Genomic DNA, 20183 nt, shown 5'->3' on the forward strand with positions numbered 1-20183 from the left:
CAACAAAATATATTGTTTACTCTGATTCTAAACGCGTAAAATGTACTCATTTTAAAGTTTCTCACAAAAAGCTAATAGACTAGGAAAATTTGTATAATCTTACAAAAAGGAATTTAACTCTCCTAAAAGGAGTACGGTTTTGATGGAAATTATGCAGCGAAATAAAGCCGAGATTTCTCACTTTTCTTCCAGAAAAGACTGGTCATGCATATGGTCATCAATAGCCTTGTACACTTAGATTAGATTAACAGTGTTATTTTTAAGTTTCAAGTGATCACGCCATAAGAAATTACAACATTCTAGCATTTTGATTCGGAAAACATTTTTAGCCCGAACAGGGCCAAAACATTATTGAGCAAAAAGTCTGGAATGATAATTATTGAAACGAGTCAATTGCCACATTTTGATCACAGACAAGCTTGCAATCTTGTTCTAAAATGTACGTTTTAAGGCTTCAAGCAACCCTCCCCAAGTGTTACTATCTTCATCCCTCCTCCACCTTCAAAGCTTGTATCTTTCCTGTGATGCACATTCTTTGAGTATGCAATGAATCAACTGAGGCAAAAGAATTTTAATTAAGCGTCTAAAACTATAATAGTTCTTTATATAGTGACTATCATGTTTATGGTAGAATGCGCCACCCTTCGGACATATGACATTAGAAACTGGTTGGTATATCCCATCCCTTTCGGCTAATTTAAAAGCAATTTCTAATCTAGTTTTCAGAAACTTCAGTTGATGGGATTTTGATTAAAATCGGAGTAAAATTGCTTTTTGTTACATAAAACGACCAGAAAAGCAGCTTGTTGGGGTATGATCGTTGTCTTTACTTGAGAAAAGCACTAAATAAACACTCATCTATGACCGTTCTACTCAATATATTGGTTACAAATTTCCATTATTTCAGGATTAGCTAACCGTTGCTGTGTATCTACCGTTCATTACTATGAACGGTTTTATAAAGTGTAAGGCTACATGTGTTGTCGGTCGATGGGAGACGGGTGGCTAGTTATATTTTGTATGTTTTAATGAAAATGTATCAAAAATATAAAAATAAGGCAAGCTAATTAAGCTAACGATTAACATTGTTTTGTGGACGAATATTCTGTGACAGTGATTTTGACCTGGAGGATTCTTTCATAAGCTCCATATCACTCATTTGTGAATGATCTATGAATATTTCTTGGTATTCTGGCGATTTGTGTTTTTCTTCAGGTGTTAGATGTATTTCTGGCAGTGTCTGTCTTTGGCGCTCTTTTGGCTTGATTCTGATTGGTTTTATTAGCAATGGTAAAGAGTTTCGACCGTTGTTTTGCAGTTCATGCGTCTGATCAGCTTCATGCTGAACTTGTTTAATTTTCTTTTCTGCTTCGGCTTTTTGTCCCATATGCTTAGGAATTTCCTCCGCTACTCTGCTTTGCAGTAGAATTGTTTGCTGCGATAGCTCTTTTGCATGCTCGACAAAGGATTTTTCAATATTTCCTTCAGACCTTTGATAGGATTTTGGTTTATCGAATTCAATATTCTTTGGTTCTTGGTGGCTTACGAAATAAACAACCATTTCTTCAGGATGGAGCAAATATGAAGAATTACCTTCATAATAGGGTTCTTTTTGAACATGTCCCATGACAGGAGCAGCCATTTTTACTTCTTGTTTTTTTGGTTCAATTACGTTGTATTTCTCGGAATCTACCTCTTTGTCATATGTGTAGGTAGGGGGACTACTCACCGTCATGGGCATGGTAGCTAATAATTCTTTATGGGTATCTCCTAAGGTGGAAGAAGTCATCGGCACTTCTTCGTTCTTCGGCGATAGGATTTTCATTTGATTTTTGCGATCCATAAAGTAAATAACTATTTCATCATGTTGGGATATCGAAGGGGGGTTATGTTCATGATATACTGACTTCTGAACATCTTCCAATGCAGGGGGAGTTATCACCCCTTTTTTGTTTTGATGTGTAGTTGAATTAGGATCCTCAGTATTTGTTTCCTCGTCATATGCATAAGAAAAAGAGGATGCCGTTTCTATAGGTGTGTTTAAGAGTAATTCTTTTGAAAGTTTCTTCCGTGCTTTTGGCGAATGTTTGTAATTGATTTCGTGTTTTTTTAATTGTTCAGGTTTCATTTTGTTTTGTTTATTTGGTTCCGTCCTCGGTGGATTTGTAACTCGCACTTCCACTTGCTGTTCAGGATTTTTTATTCTTATTTTTCTCCCAGCTTTGTTTAACGGTTTAATTTTTGTAACATCAAGTAGAATGTTTCCAGTCGTATCTTTGTTTAAGTGAGAGGACGAGTCAGATGGTGACTTAAGTTTATCTGTTTTTTTCATCCTTATTCTCTTTCCATACTCATTAGATCTTTTTAAGACTGGGCTTGTGGTAGCATTTTCGTCTGTTTTAGTTGGTTTGATCGTTTGCTCATGATAATATGAAGGTCTATGTGTTTCTTTTTCGTCCGTTGGCTGTAGTGTTGCTACCGTTATTGGTGTAGGATTAATATTTTCATGGTTGCTCATAGGCTCATAATTATCTGATATATTGTGTATAGCTGCAAACATTTCTGGTGGTTTTATAATTGATGGACACTCTGTTATTTCTTTGTCTTCTTGTATTGTCTTCTGCTGAACCACAGAAGCCTCTCTAAAATCTGGAGCATTGTTAATGTTTCCTAACGCGTCATATAACTCAGTGTGGGTTTTTAAAGGCATACCTATTCCCTCATAATACGCTGAATCTATTGACACTTCTTTTTTATCTCCTTCCACTTTTGCTGCTTCTTTCTCTCCGAGAGGCTCTTTATTTTCATGGTTAATACCATCCTTATTATGTTGGCTCAAAATGTTAAATATTGTAACGGGTACTTCGGTTGGCTTTATTGAAAACTCTGTTGTTGCTTCAGTTTCTTTGGAAGTTGGCAGATGAAACTTCAAAGGTTCAATAGGCTCCGAAACCCTAGAAAGATTTTCAGCCCCTGCATTTATTTCTGTATATGATGTAGTGGTGTTGTTTGTCTCAGTGTGTGATGGTTTCACTTTGGTGCCATCTCGGTATTCATCTGGATTTATGATATTAACTGTTTCCTCTTGAATGCTTTTATCAAAGACGTATTCTTTATTATAAAATTCAGTTAGGTATGATTTATCTCTATTGTAATCATTCGTTAGAGCCTCGTTTAATATCGGGGTAGTCGAGGTAAATAGTGGTTCAGGTTTCTTAGTAACATCAACTATTGTATAGTAGTTATTTTCTATGTTGTTCCGTCCAGTTAGGATCTTGGTTGAGGATTTTTCTTCTTTTTGGACTGAAGTGGCATCAGAAGAATAAGGTTTAGCATAGAGAGCAGGGGTTTGTAATGAAGTCACTTTATGATCTTTTATTCCATAAAGATTTTCTACAGAGTCAATCGGTGCCATAGCTGTGTAAGTATGAGTCTCGGTAGTGGCAGGAGCTGACGTTTCGGTATGATGATTTATAAATGTTGCATGTAACTGTGTTTCTCCGTCTCTAGAAACTGATTCTTCTTCAATATGGTCCTGAGAATATTTTTTTTCAGCCTCAGTGTTTAATCGAATTTCTTGGATATCGGTCGTACTATCAGAAAATATTTCACCCAGTCCTGATGCGTCAAAAACACCAGCATCAGTCACATTGTTATTAGTCATGTCGTTAGATTTTGCTGTATCGTGCCCAGACGCAGTCCCTCCCAAGGCAGTGCTGTCTCGTGAAGCACCTTCTACTGCATCATCTTGTAATATTGTAGGTTTAGTAAATGTTTCAAGCTGTTTGTTCGAATTTACTTCATCACTATAACGAGGCTTATTAACTAAGTGATTGCGCTCACTAACATCATTCTCCAATAGTACTGGACTCTCGAATGTCTGAATTTCTTCTATAAGTCCTGAGTAGAATGTTTGCCTACTCTCTGGACTCAAAGTAGGTTTTAATACTGCCTCTTCATTGTATGTTTGTTCAGTTGAAGTGTGCAAGCTTTCAAGTTTAGTATCGTAAAGAGATGTGACATTCGTATCCTGTTTTACTTTAGGAGTTTCTGAGTCCGATTGTATATGTGAAGGTTGTTCAGCCTTGTATTTCCTTGATATTGTAAAAGTAGATGCATCACCAGTCTTCGGAGCAAAGGTATAAGCTAATGTATTCCTGTCTAGTTTATTGCCTGCTAAAACTTTAATGTCACTTTCTGTTTTAGAATTTATGAAATGTGGCCTAGAGTTGCCAATTTCTGGTGCCTGATAATTTATTTTTTCATTTTTTACAGCACCAGTGCCTTTGCCGATAGGCTTAGTTGATGGAAAAGCAGTTTCATCTGGCTTGGGCACTCTTTCTGATCCAGTTTTGGTTTTCCTTGTCTCAGTCGTTGGATGTCTTATTGTCGATCCATAATTTTTCTCGTAATACCTGCTCCATAATACTGAATCATCGTTTTCGTAATTTCTAGGTTTTAAATTTATATTTGGTTGCTGAAGGTGTTTATATTGGTAGTCCATTTTATTATATTGTTGCTTGTTTACTTCAGCTATTTTTGCTGCCCGAATTTTTTCATGTTCTGCCGCTATCTTTTTCTGCTTCATGACTTCAGCTTCATAAAGAGCAGTAGCCTGTACCATATCTGCTTTTGCTTTTTCTAAATGGTTTCTTTGGGTTTCTATATACTCATCAGAAACCTTTGGTCTACTATTAATACAGAGACCAGAATAGGTAATAATTGGATGGTATCCGTTTTCATCTGCTGTGTAAACAACATGTCTTTTACATCCATCGGGCTGTTCTACTGTATATTCACCGGATACTTTCTTTGAGTCACCTTGTTCAAACGCATCTTTTCTATCACCTGAAAAATTATACTTAATTAATATGTCAAAACTTTAACAAGACTATATATGAACTTTAAAACAATATACTGTTAACTCGTTATATTTCAGAATTTAATTGTGCATGGACTTTTTTTTCCGTAAACAAACGATTGTTAAAGAAAGATGTGACTACTAAAAGAAAAAAAGCACGGTACGAAGATGGACACAACTTAGATCTGGGTAGAAGACATACAACCAACTTTCTCATGCAACCAACTTTCTCAAACTACCTGTAACTAAAAATGGAGTAAGAAACAAAGTTTGTTGTTAGTTTATCCTGAAAATGTGCATACTAAGAGAGTCTTAGGGGATCATAAGTTTTTAGCAAAAACCACAAATCTATACCTCACTCGACTTACCATCTCTTCCCAATATCTTCGATATTCACATATTGTTTATATTTATATATATATATATATATATATATATGTATACATATATATATATATATATATATATATATATATATATATATATATATATATATATATATATATATATATATATATATATATATATATATATATATATATTATATATATGTGTGTGTGTATGTGCGTGTGAATTCCGGAGAGAGCTGCCTCTTTGCGTAAACAAAAAATTCTCGAAGTTTGAACTATAACATATGAGGCTCTCAGATTCAAAACAAGTTCCCAACTGTGGAAACTAGGTTTTGAGCAATTGTAGTTAGAAGGGGTAGGCCTATAATATGCAGGCTGTAACTAGATTTATAGGGATGGGGTTTGAAGGTTGTTACTGTTTTCAGGAAGTTTGGCACGTATATCCTGATTTACTTCTAGCCTTTGTGGACTAAACATGACGTATTTCTCAGGTTTTGGGCACCACTATGTTAGCTTATGGTAAACCGGTTTTGCATTTAGCCATTAGAATTACATCTAGCCTCTAAGCCAAGGATAGGAAATTGGATAATGGGTAACATCATTGAAAACATCGAGATATCATACATATGATATCTTGGCCTTGGACATTCGGTAGCCTATGCTATATTTTCCAAAAATTGCTTCCTTGAGTGCTAGAAGACCTGTAGGACTAATGCTATTGCTGGTAATTCAAATTTTCGAAATACTGATTTGGAATTAAAAATTAGTTTTGATTAAAATTTTGAATTTTGAGTTACTTATTAAAGTAATGAGAAATTACTTCGGAATTTCAATGTACGAAGATTCCGAAAATTGCTAATTCTATCCAAATGCCAAGAAAATATATCGAGTACAATTTGCAGAAAGAATTGCGCACGGAAAAGTTTTGTCCAATATGCGTGCCATCGTGTGCTTACTGTTGACCAAAAATGCGATAGGGTGACGCTTTTCCTGTTGTGCCTGACACGTTTTATGAAGAACAACAGTTGTTTTCTGCGTCAACATGTGGCTGTGGAGGAAACATGGATTCACAGTCACATATTTGAATTGAAACAACAGTCCATGCAATGCACAGCCTATAGGTCTGTTTCTTGGATTCAAAGAAGGCAAAGTCAACAATGTTTATAGTCTCGGCATCGGTTTTAGGGGATTCAAAAGAATCTTGTCATTCAAGTACTTTGAAATGGGTCAAACAGTAGCTGGGGAGCCCAATTTTAACTTTCTAATTAACTTGATACAAAAGTTAGACTTTGTTTACTGAAAAAAAAATATATGGACAATTCACCAGCCCATAAATGCGTAACTTAAAAGTGAGCGGTTTTCACTTGAAAGAGCTGAAGCATTCACGCTATAAACCAGACCAGGCAGCTTCGATCTTTCATCTTTCCTAAACCTCAAAATTTGTTCGTTGGGAGCAACCTTTGTCGTCCAGTTAAGATTCTTGACTGGACAACAAAGGTGCCGCAAAAACGTCTTGACTCAAGAAGGGATTGCGGCGGCAGACGAAAATGGACGAATATGTTGGTGCGCTTCTTGAACAACACCATAGAGACTGGTTAAAGGCACTAAAACACCACCCGATAATATGCAATAATTTTATGGGTGACTATGTAAAATAAATACGTTTTTCACTAAAATATAAATTACTTATTTCATCACCACGCCAAGAAAATCTAATCGGATACCCTCGTAATTCTATTATGTCCAGTTTTAGCTTAATTTTCAAACCATATTTTCACTAAATTTCTTGTTCAAAAAGCAAGAGTAATGGTAATTTTCTTAACTCTTCGTATATTGGTCTACTCGATTATAAAATACTTTTTGTTTATTCAAACGACAGGGCCTGTTGGAGTTCTTACTTTTTAAACTGCTCTTTCCCTAGCAAAAAAACACATACATTTTTTTATAGTTCATTTTATTCAAATTTATCCTAAGGAGATAAATTTTGCTTTTTAGTGAAATTTGAGTTTGAAGGTGACCTAGAAGTTAATTTGGAATACAAAATATTTGAACATTTTGAAATTTAAAATTCGGAATTGCTTGTGGCTAACTAACTTCGAAACAATAAATCTTTGATAACCTACCTGTGTCATCATCTGAGACTCTATAGTTGTAGTAATACCCTGAAGGTGATATCGAATAAGTTCCTTGTGCATAGGGGTCGTAAGATGATTTTTTAGGAGATGGACTAGCAACCAGTCTTCGATATTCACACTTCACCAATCCAAGGGTGAATGCCTAAAAACGAATTTAAATAAATAAAAGCACTTAATTCTATTTTATTTTGAAGTGTGTATTTATAAAACAATCTTACAGTTTTTAATTGTTTGTATACTGAATAAACAGCTAAACTGTTAGAGCTAAAACGTGAAATTTTTTGTAAAACAATATTGCCATCGGCTATGAAAATCTAAAAAATTATCATAAGAATTAAATAAACTGTAACAACTGCATCATGCAAGCTCCAGAAGCAGAGTTGCCACATGTAAAACAAAAGTGCTATTTTAGCACTATTTCATTGTGTGTAACACCGTAGCACGTACTCAAAATTGCTAAAATAGTGCTAAAATATAACGAAAGTGCTATTTGGACACTTTTTTAGCACTATTACAGTCAACTTTTTGACCATAGCTCCGAAAATCACTGTGTAGCACGCAAATTTGGGCGAATCTAGCGCGTTAGGAACTGACCGAGGTGGCAACCCTGTCCAGAAGTCCGGGCAGAGTGGACCGAAGAGGGTAACGAAAAGCATGTGAAACAAGCCGGTTAAGTCGGGTTGTTAGCTAGTTTCATACTAAATAATTTAAGCCTATGCTTGCGATGTAAGCCTATCAAACATTCATGGTAACGAACTGTAAGTAAGGAGCGACTCGGCCAAATAGTAACAATAACTTTAAAATACCGCGATTTCAACAATGATAGATACATCAAAAGAATTAGTTTTTTTGCAGATTCCAGGAATATAAAATTCGTTAAGTTTGATGTTACCCATCAATTCTATGAACATGTGAAAATTTGCCTAATTTTCGAAAAAGGGTAGAAACATCCGCAAGATTTCAAGTGATCTTAATGAAAATCACACCATCAGGTTTAACATATTAGAGAACCCTACTTTAGAGGTTTCAAGTTCCTATCTACCAAAATGTGCAATTTTGTGTTTTTTGCCAGAAGAAAGATCACGGATGCGTGTTTATTTAATGTTTTTTTTTCAGGGGTGATCATTTTGAACCAATTATCCAAGAAGATCGAATGAGAGCTCATTCAAACGGAAATGAAGAGTTCAAGTGCCCCTTTTTAAGAAACTTAACATATTGGAGGGCAACTAGCCCCCCTCCCAAACCCATTTTTTCCTCGTAGACTTTCGATCAAAACTTTAATATATCCATTTGATTCAGCATAGGTGAAAGGTCCAATAACTATGCTTTTGGTGATGACATGACCTTCCATAATCCCTGTGGAAAGGGCTGTAAGTTATGCGATATGCCCATGTTGGTCACATATAGCAATTCAGTATGTGAGGGGAGCTTCCCCTTCTTTAGTACCCCTTCTTTACGCTAAAATTTGACTTATTTTCCTGATTCTTTAGGAAAGGCTACTCATACACAAGGGACGTTGATTTTGAATGAGAAATATTTTGAAGAACTTTAAGTCTATACCGTAAAGAGCGAGGTTTGTGGATGGGGCAGCCCCACTCATACACAGAATAATTTTTGGTAGTTTTAATTTTTAGTGTTTTTCCTTACTTTCGGTTGATTTTTTTTTTATTTAATAAGACTGAGAGCTCAACTTGATACCCTAGAGAAGGAGTGCCATTTTACTCAGCTACCCCTCTCCCAAATTGATTGTGGTGCGTGTTATACTTCAAAAATTAAACTGAGCATCCATAGCTGTCGTTCTGGGCGTTATTGATGTGCTGACGATTATGATTTGTTATTTTGTTAATATTTTCTCTTAACAATGATTTTTATTTTTCTCTACGTTTGCCTTTTATTTTTGTCATTTTATCTTTCTTCTTTTCCTGGTTGTACAACCGCAATAAACCTAAACAAGGAGAATCCTTTTTGGTAACTTGAATCTAAACATTCCATTATGTTATGCTTTTGAAAATAAGAAATGTACCACAATCTAATTCTATATCACTTATGTGTTGCAAAACAGAAAACATCTGTTTTGTATTATTATCCTCTGTATTAGTTCAGCAGTAATGTATTGAGGGATGGAGACTCCGGGGATAGACCTTCCTCCCTAAAAAGTTTGGACAATCTAAAAAATCCAAATAAACTTTGACATATATAAATGTGTGGTCTCACATTTTTGGACCTAATCTGAACTGAACATATAACCCTCTTCTTGGCAAAAAAAAGGTCCTGCGTCTACACCTATCTCGTTTTCAGAAATATATTCTATCGCACTAGGTCTTCAGACCAATGCTATATCGCATATGGGGAGTTAAATTTCACATCTCTGTTTTTCTTTTCAAGAAATTCATGTATTTCTGTGTGGTTGAGTTGTAGTTGTGTGTTGGCTTGACGATTACTTGATAGGCGTCGGGCGCCTTCCATCCCTATTCATTGGGACTAGTACCCTTTTGGATTTTCTTGCCCTAATATCCCCCGAAGACCCAATCTTGTCTTGAATTTTTAAAACATGGTAACTATTTCGGCTTAAATATGGAAGTATCACCACAACGGAAAGAGTATTTTTGGTGATAACGCTGAAATCAGCTGTCTGGGAAGTACTTTAGAATTAGTCTTACAGTGTAAGTTTAACAACAAGCTTACTTGCGTGGGGTTTTACAGACAATTAAAAGGTAAAAAAAAGAAAATGCTGAAAAATGTCAAAATCTCCCGAAAATATGGTTTAACGAGCATTTCCTCCCAAAAGTGCCATGTAATTTTGTTCTAAGTAAAAGGTAATAACATAAATCGTTTACTTCATTTCTGAACTGCCACCTTGAACTGTCTCGATGAAGTCCCAACTAGGTATTGCAATCCTAGAAGACCATGATGTGTATAAAAAAAAAAAAAAAAAAAAAAAAAAAAAAACGCGGAACCCCGTTTACATCCATATTCTTATTGTTTTTTCGTCCCAAAAAAAGATATATACGGTTTTCACTGTCCATAATGTGTTGCAAAAAGTCGAAAAAACTAAAATGTTGCAAACTATTGGTTTCAGTTTAGTACTCAGAAAATTCCATCAGAAAGACAAGAAATGGAAATCTTATGCACTAGCTAACTTTAAAGGTTTAAAATTTAGCGTGTGCATTTATTTTAGTTTTAGAAACCAATTTCAAATGTTTTAGAAACCAATTTGCCTTCTAATATTTTCTCACTTAACTAAATAAAAATTTCTTTGACTGTATTAAAATTTATTTATCTAGATAAAAAAAATTGGTTAAGTTCATTATACTTTGATGAACATGCACCAATCAAAAAACCTTTAAATACATTTTGTATTATTATTATCTGTCATATGATTGACAGAGAATCAAGGCCTTTAATTTATGAAGAAAAACAATGTTAGTACTCAGTAAAGTACTCATAGAAAGTACTCACAAAGCTCAGATTAAAACGTACAATTTAAGTCTCATGACGATTTTATAGCCTTTAAAAGCTGGAGATAAATATACTACTTTAATATTAATTCCAAATTCTCTAAGAAAAAAAATAAAGAAAGGTGACAACTTTGAAGTATAGCAGATAACTTTAACCAAAGTGTGTCAAACCACAATGATGGCCGGAGGGGGATTAAAATCAGACCTAAGTGTTCCTACTTTACCTAAAACACGTTCACGTAATGTTCGTACTTTTACCCAAAACCCGTCTAGATTCCTAATGAAATTGTAGCCAATATAAAACCAAGATGTTTCCTTTTTTTGTCATCATTGGTGTCCTTTTTTTTATTTTTCTTATTTTGCTAAGAAACCCAAATCGGTCTACATTTCATCTTGCTCGTTTATCCAATTCTTATTTTAGTGACAGTGGAACTACAGCCGCGTAGAAGATTCACAACACCAAATAGGGAAACTGACAATGATTTATCTGTTTTTAAAACAATTTCTAATGTTTTTGCATGAAGAAAAGTAACAAGTTTCACTTAACAAAGCTGTTTGTCATAAAGACAGATTATAAATTTTTATAATGATGTACACAATAATTATACATAAGCTTTACAATATAACCTGCGGACATATTCTTTGATTTCTTCTGTTGATGTTTTCTCTAATGATTTTTGTGGAGTTTATCTATTTGTCCTTTTAATAGCTCAATTTTATATTTCTCTTTTAATACCGTAACCTCTGTTGTTTAGAAGATCGGTTTTTTTTTTTTGGAGAAATAAATAATGTAAAAACAAATGGTAAACAAGTTAATTTTTTAATGCATTTATTTAACTTTAAAGGTAACAGTAAAGTAACAAAGTTCTAGTCAAGGAAGCCTACTTTGGGGGTGGGGGGAGGTTGATATAACACTTGCTTCGCTTGAATATGATCGTAACTAGACAAGGCCTTCAACCATCACTAATGGCTGTTTACTTTTACGTAAAATAGTCTAAGAAAAAATATTTCTCGATAATAAGAACTTGTCTTAGTTCGGAAGAAATCTTTACATTGTCTATGTCAATCATAGTTTTACCTTAAAATCAACTGGAACTAAAAAACCGTAACACTCAAATATTTTTGCAGGTCAAAATTTCATTAGAAAATCATGTTTTGTGATATTTTAGATTTTGAGAAATGTTCTTAAACTTGCGTCATAAAGCCTCAGTCCTTTCTATATTTGCCTCTTATTTTATTATATACAGAGAATCATCATTCCCATCGAAATTTTACCTTTACACCCTAACGCCTAGATTTTCTCCTAGCCTATATTCAGAACTTGCTTATTAAATCTTATTAAATTGTTTTAGCTATTTGAAATTGAAATTATGTGCCAAATGTTGATGAGAAATGAGCAAAAAAAATAATGCGAACCATCAAGTTCAGTGAACTTTAGGATATAGCCTAGGACTATGACCAGGCACTAAGGGCTGGATATAATTAGCCGGGAATTTTAACTCTGAAAATCCAGTAAGGAGCGATTTCAAGAATCTAATGAATCCAGTAAGTCGATATGGTAAAAATCTACTTTAGCTACTTTTGGCTATCTTGGAAGGGGGTTAGGTTAGGAAAATGAAACTTTCAGGGCTGGGTTTATAGACTAAAGTATATGCCGGGAAGGTATTTTGAAATACCTACCTCCACCCCTTCTCCCTCTAGAGGGTTCTGAAATTGACCTACATGACAGGTCTATTACCTATTGAAATTTTGGTAATTTTTTTGTTGTTCAAATTATTGACTTATGGATAAAGTAAACTTACCACTCGATGCCTTTTTTTGTGCTCTTTCCAGATATAATAATCATTTTTGTTAGAAATTAAATTTACCCCCACCCCTATATATACCAGTTCAGGGTATATATTTGCACATTAGGGGGGTGGGGTGGGGGAAAGTTTAAACTTACTTCTCATTTACATCAGAAATTAAATTTACCACCCCCCCCCCTCCCCAATATGCAAATATATACCCTGAATTGGTATATATAGGGTTGGGGGTAAAATTAATTTCCAACAAAAATGATTATTATATTTGGAAAGAGCATAAAAAAGGCATCAAGTGGTATCTCTACTTTATTTGTTAACGAAAAATTTACCGAAATTTTGACAAAACAATATTTCACCTTAATTTTCAATTATCAGTTTCTTTTTCTCTGACTTCAGTTCTGAAAATGCAATTTCTGTTATTTGAGCAGAATTTTAAGCCATATCAATGTTTTTTTTCAAAATTCGAGAAACGTATTTGCACATCGTAAAAACCTTATAAATTGGGATTGAGAAAAGTTGTGAAGCTGAAATTTTTTTGTTGTACTTCATTTAAGCAGATGATATATTTCGCAAGGTTTCACTTTTATAACACAAATTTTAAAGGTCATCAAAGGTCAGGACCCTCTAGAGGGAGAAGTAGTGGAGGTAGGTACTTCAAAATACCTCTCCAAGACATACTTTAGCCTGTAGACCCATCCCTGAAAATTTCCTAATCCCTTTCCAAGATAGCCAGAAGTAGCTAAAGTAGAATTTTACCGTCCCCCAATGCGTGATTTCTTGTGCTCGGAAGCTTAGACTTTTTCGAATGATTGTACCATCGGACGATTTTATGTTAAAAACCATGTAAAAGTAACAGAAGTAATATCCTGCAGCAAAAAAAAAAAATCGATTTGCACATTAAAGTTTGTGGTTTTATCTAGATAATACCAAAATTGCCCTATTTACATATAGGACTACTAGCTTAAAAAAATGTAATGTTTTTTGTTTTTTTTTACTAAAAATTGGGTCCAGCTGTCGATGTTATTTTCTCGAACCTTTTAGATTAATAGTAGTATTGTAGTCAAACAATAGCGATAACAATTTTTTCAGAGAAAATAGGGTTGGAAATAGTAATGTTGCTTGTTTGCCGTGGAATTAATTTGAGAAAAAAGATTCGGCCTTTGAAAATTCATGGAATATATACAGTTTGTGCTATATATTTGCACAGGAGTGGGGGAAAGTAAAGTGATCTAATTTTAGGAATAATATAAATAAGTATTTTAGAATCTTAAAGTAGTTTTTAGAATTGTATAGTGTTTCATTCTGATTGGGGTTAACCCTTAAACTAGAAATATAACTTTTGTCACAATTCATTTATTATCCAATCCAAAAATATAATGTAAATGATTCATGCAGCACTTACTGTTAATAATAATGCCTTCATTTGTGTTTGCACTCTGTCCCTAGACTGAATCAAAATACGCGAATTTTCTTCTTATAATAATCGCTGGTTGTTACCCTTTAAGCATCATCAAAACAAAATTTTACCCTTTACCTAAATTGCCGGTATGTGTTGTTGACACACAGGTCAAGTACCTTGGATTAAGCTGATCCAGAAAAATGTAATGTTCCGAAAGCAGGAGCCGTGTAAGTTGTGCCAATGATATCTATAGAGTAACCCTTGGAATGAATAAAGGGGAAGCTAGGTGTTTCTTTGTATAAATACATCTCAAACCAGTTTGGTGCTTCCTCATTAGCCAGTACACACTCGAGAAGTGAAGTTAGGTTAATCCTAATGAAATATATCAAAATATGATGAGAATATATTACTTTATTTTATATAACAATATAATTTGGACTATATATTTGCACATTAGTGGCGGAGGTAAAGTAACCTAAACTTAGCCCTCCCCCCTAATGTGCAAACATATACCCCAAATTATACAGATCCAATGCATTCTGTCACCCGTCATTTGTCTTTGTGGCTATGGGACCGGTTTTCTTAGATCTTACATTTATTCGATCTTCTCGAGTGTGTACTGGCTAATACGGAAGTACCACCAGTTTTAATAAAACATAATTTTGCTCTCATTAACTTTTATTAGTTTTTATTTTACTCCTGGCGGAATCTATTTATTTCTTTACGTACATGGCTCTGTTGGACGAGCCTTCGGATTACTTTCGAAGACACATTTTAACCTGACGACTTGAATATAATGTTATTAGTTAAACTGCATACTTCATAATTAAACAATAGATTGAATGCTGCATAATAAAAAAATATACAGTTTAAGGAGGACCGTATTTTATCAAGGGTACCTGCTGAATCTTTTCTAGGAGGGAAAGTGACATAAAACACGGAATACAAACAGCGCCGGACTTAAAGTTTTAACGCTTCTAGGCCCAAGCGGTTTGGCCGCTCCGTTTTTGTGAGATTTCGGGAAAATCCCCGAAAATTGGGGGTTGTGCAAGCAGTGAACAGAAGACAACTGATGAGCAAAAACTAATGAAAAAGGGAGGTGATACCAAGCTCTCAGCTGCCATTCTTGGGAGACACCTCACAGTTCATAAGTGGCGACGGAATTCTTGTGTTGTTTTAAAATCACTTTTCAGTGAATAGGCAGCGCGGCGGCGGAGTGCACTTGGCACTTTGATGATAAATTACATCAGTCCAGTTTTGTTCAGAAAAAAAATCACTCAGTGAGAATTTACTGCCCCTCCTGTAATATTGTGCGTCAATAGGTCCAGGCCTTGTTGGCCTATTTGTAAATCCAGGCCTGTATACAAATAATAGATCTTTACAATTTTCCCAATTTTCCCGGAGCAAAGGCATGAAATAAAATATTTCTCTGCATAACAAGTATAAGTTTTCCTGGTGTATATATATATATATATATATATATATATATATATATATATATATATATATATATATATATATATATATATATATATATATATATATATATATATATATATATATATATATAATATATATATATATATATATATATATATATATATATATATATATATATATATATATATATATATATATATATATATATATATATATATATATATATATATATATATATATATATATATATATATATATATATATATATATATATATATATATATATATATATATATATATATATATAAGTAGAAAGGGGTCTTATACTCGTGACAGAACACCAAATATGGGCATAGAGTCCCTAGGGAGAACACGTGGTTTATGGTTTTCTCACGGTCCGGTACGAACCACGTGGTTTATGGTTTTCTCACTGAGAATGAAAAAACAGGATTTTTCTCACTTGAAAAAAACAGGAATTTTCTCACTTTTATGGATGTTTCTTGGACGGTTATGTGTGTTGGTAAATTTATTTGATGTTTTTCATGGATGTCAACAGCAATTTATGTCTGTTTTATGGTTTTTGTCAGTGAGAATGGAAAAACAGTATTTTTCTCACTTTGATGGACGTTTTCTGGATTATTGAGTCTAACGGGGACCGGAGTCAATGACCTCTTCTTTCAAGATCAATAAAACAGTATTTTTCTCACTTTGATGGATGTTTTCTGGATTATTGAGTCTACAATTTAGTTTAATGCTGACAGCACACCATATATGGGCATAGAGTCCCTAGGGAGAATATGTGGTTAATCGGTCAATGACTTGTTCTTTCAAGATCTTGTCATTGTTGTTGTTTTGGCCAAATGCATGCGAGTCCCTAGGGAGAACACGTGGTTAATCAAAGTGGGTCAATGACCTAAATTTCCGAAGGTCGATTATTGTTTCCAGGCAAAGTTTTAATGTCTGACAGATGATGTCATGGTTGATTGATTTGTCAAGAAAAGGGGAATTAATTTGTTGTTTCTAAGGGGAATTATTGATTCACGAAAGGGTTTCCTAGTAATTTCAAATGTGACAGCCCAGGGATGCCAAAAACAAAAGGAACATGCAGAAATTACGTTTAGGGATTATTTGGGCGAAACCGTTTTAGACATTTTATGGAATTATTTCGGCGAAACAGTTAGAGACATTTTAAAAGATGATTTTAGAAGATGTTTTAGAAGAGGTGTTGAGTTTGGTCGTTATAATACTCAAGTTCCATTTGAACAGTGTCGTGAGGTCCCCTACCCCAACCCCAAAGGGCTCCGATCCCCCTATCCCAACCCCGAAGGAAGCCCCCGGTCCTCAAAGGTCCCCCGGGCTCCCAAAGGGCCCCCGGCGTCCTTGATATGAAAGAAAAGGAAGATCGAAAGAAGAGACTGGGAAAAGAGGGCTTTCTCTATAGTGTAAAAGACAGCAGTGAAAACCCAAAGAAAAATATGTATAGTGCAAGATATAACACTGAATATTATGATGAATATGTTCTAAGAGAAGAGAAAAAGTGGCCCTTTAAGAGACAACATAAGAGGTCATTCTACGAAATGGATTTTAAACAACGAAAACCGTGGTGGAAGAGTTCTCATACACGATTTAACGATAAATCTAATTATTGATATGCATAATGAGTTTTGATATTATAATCATACAATAAATTTGATTGTACTATTTTTATCTTCTCATACTAGATATGTTTAGAATAAGGATACCAGCAGAGACTTCTGTACATGAATAGTTCATTTTTATTTGATCACTCCATAGGGTATTATCAGTACACAACCAAGTTTTCTATCAATGATAAAAAAATGAATGATTCTTATAAATATTTTTATTCATTTGTCAAATCGATGTTTATAACGCTTTTTGAATATATGATCTCATTATCATCCTCAACTACCTCATCCTCAATAGTAATTTCCTCAATTTGAGGTGAAGGTAATGTAATTATTTGTATGCTGTCATCTTCATCACTGACTATTTCAATATTTCTCAAGGGGGGTATAACTACATATAGACGATCGTCGTCTTCGGTACACATTCTTCCAGAAGGCCCCCTCCTCACTAGATCATCTGACGTGTAAGATAATCCTTCAGACGTATAGTGGACTTCCATTATATCATCAGTACCATCAACGCTTGTGTTGCAAAAAAGAATTTCCTCCTCATGAGTGAGGTCCCACTCGCTCCATACGTCCTAAAAAGATTGAGAACACTGTGATCAAAAAGCTCTGTGGAAAGGTATAGTCTTCATAAATATACTGATATACCTTACCCTTTTCCAAGAAAATCATAAAAAGTTGTGTCAGCCAACTCCAACCGTTGCATATGAGTAGCGTCATTACCCTTAGCTCTCTTTTCATGAGGAGTCACTCATTTCTCAAATTTTAGTTCAGATTTTACAGAAATAGTTTATTTTTCAAACAAAAAATACACACACACACACACAAAAACAAAAACACAAAAAAACACACACAAAAAAAACACACACACACACCCACAAAAACTTAAACACACACAAAAACCTACACACAAACAAAAACTTACACACACAAAAATTTACACAGACACAAAAAAACTTACACACACACAAAAACTTACACACACACACAGAAAAACGTATAAACACACACACACAAAAACTTACACAAACACAAAAATTTACAAAAAAACACAAAAACTTATACAAACACAAAAAACTTACACACAAACAAAAACTTACACACACACACATAAACTTACACATAAAATACTTAAACACACACACACACAAACACACACACAAAAAAAAACACACACAAAAACACAAACACACACACACAAACACTTAAAATCACACAAAAAATTACACACACACACAAAAACTTACACACACAAAAAAACTTACACACACAAAAACTCGAACAAACACAAAAAACTTACACACACACACAAAATATAAAACAAACACAAAAATTTAAACGAACACAAAAACTTACACACACACAAAAACTTACACATACACACAAAAACTTAGACACACACAAAAACTTACACACACACATAAACTCACACACAAGAACTTACACGCACAAAAAAACTTACACACACACACAAAAACTTACACACACACACAAAAACTTACACACACACACACACACACACAAAAACATACACAAATAAAAAAACTTACACACACACACACACAAAAACTTACACACACACACACAAAAACTTACACACACACACACACAAAAACTTACACACACACAAAAACTTACACACACACACAAAAACTTACACTCGATCGAAAAAACTTACACTAAAAAAAAAACTAAAGAACTCACAAAAAATAACACACGCACACAAAAACTAACACACACGAAAAAATTAACACAAACACACAAACTTACACCCACAAAAAAACTTACACACACACAAAAACTTACACACACACATTAACTTACACACAAAAACCTACACACACAAAAAAACTTACACACACACAAAAACTTACACACACACACACAAAAAAAAACTAAAACACACAAACACAAACAATTACACACACACAAAAACTTACAGACACACACACAAAAACTAACACACACACAAAAACAAACACACACACACACAACAATACTTACACACACACACAAAAACTAAAACACAAACACACACAACAAAACTAACAAACACAAACTAAAACTTACACACAAAAAAAAACTTAAACTCAAAAAAAAACTTAAACACACACACAAAAACTTAAACATACAAAAAAACTAACACGCAAACAAAAAAATACACACACACACACAAAAACTAAAAAGCAAACAAATAAATACACACACAAAAAAACTTACTCAAAAGCAAAATATTACACACACACAACACACATAAACAAACGGAAACAAACAACCATACACACACACAAAAAACTAACACACCCACAAACACATACACACACACAAAAACTACAAAAAACACAAAAAATTACACACACACACAAAATCTAACACAGTCACAAAAAACTAACACAAAAACACAAAACTAACACAACCACAAAAAAAAAAACACACAAGAAAATTAAGAAAAACACAAAAACTTAGACGAACATAAACTTACACATAAAAACTAACACACACAAACAATCTTACACACACAAAAACTTAAAAACATACACAAAAAATTACACACACACACACAAAAACTAACTCGCACACAAAAACATAAACAGACACACACACACAAACACTTACACACACACACACAAAAACTTACACACAATACCAAAAAACTAAAACGAAAACACACACTAAAAAACAAAAACAAAAACTTAAGAAATCACACAAAACTTAAAATAACACACTATCAAACAAGCACAAAAACTCTCATACTAACGATCAAACACTTAAAAACATACAAAACAAAATACACACACACAAAAAATTCCACACACAAAAAAACTTAAACAAACACAAAAAGTTACACACACACATAAACTTACACATAAAAACAAACACACACACAAAAACTTACACACACACACAAAAAATAAAACACACAAAAAGAAACTTACACACACACACAAAAACTTACACACACAAAAACACATAAAAAAACAAACAAACACACAAACACAAACTCACACACACAAACACAAACTTAAACACACACACACAAAAAATAACACACACACAAAAACTAACACACACACACACAAAAA

General features: G+C 33.9%; 2 protein-coding genes across 2 annotated transcripts in view; one reads left to right on the forward strand and one right to left on the reverse strand.

Moving 5' to 3' along the window:
* The window catches only part of LOC148939429 (uncharacterized), a 369107-nt gene that overhangs the window by 257791 nt on the left and 91133 nt on the right, over positions 1 to 20183 (forward strand). The window lies entirely within an intron of this gene.
* On the reverse strand, positions 757 to 14035 carry LOC148939431 (uncharacterized). The gene is made up of 3 exons (XM_089106561.1): positions 14012 to 14035; positions 7335 to 7488; positions 757 to 4848 (listed from the first exon to the last, which is right to left on the reverse strand). Exons 1-3 carry the CDS (start codon positions 14030 to 14032, stop codon positions 1073 to 1075), a joined length of 3951 nt encoding a protein of 1316 aa, XP_088962687.1. The 5' UTR covers positions 14033 to 14035; the 3' UTR covers positions 757 to 1072.

The sequence above is a fragment of the Artemia sp. Qi Xiang Cuo genome, chromosome 21 (genome assembly GCF_049724085.1).
Source record: "Artemia sp. Qi Xiang Cuo chromosome 21, ASM4972408v1, whole genome shotgun sequence".
Lineage (NCBI taxonomy): Eukaryota > Metazoa > Arthropoda > Branchiopoda > Anostraca > Artemiidae > Artemia > Artemia sp. Qi Xiang Cuo.

Bases quoted from the DNA above. Each gene is read 5' to 3' on its own strand.
- LOC148939431 (XM_089106561.1), bottom strand. From the start codon at position 14,032: ATGAAGGCATTATTATTAACA. The intron at 7,489-14,011 runs GTAAGTGCTGCA...ATTCGTTTTTAG, and splicing joins TGAAGGCATTATTATTAACA to GCATTCACCCTTGGATTGGT. The intron at 4,849-7,334 runs GTAGGTTATCAA...ATAATTTTTCAG, and splicing joins AGTCTCAGATGATGACACAG to GTGATAGAAAAGATGCGTTT.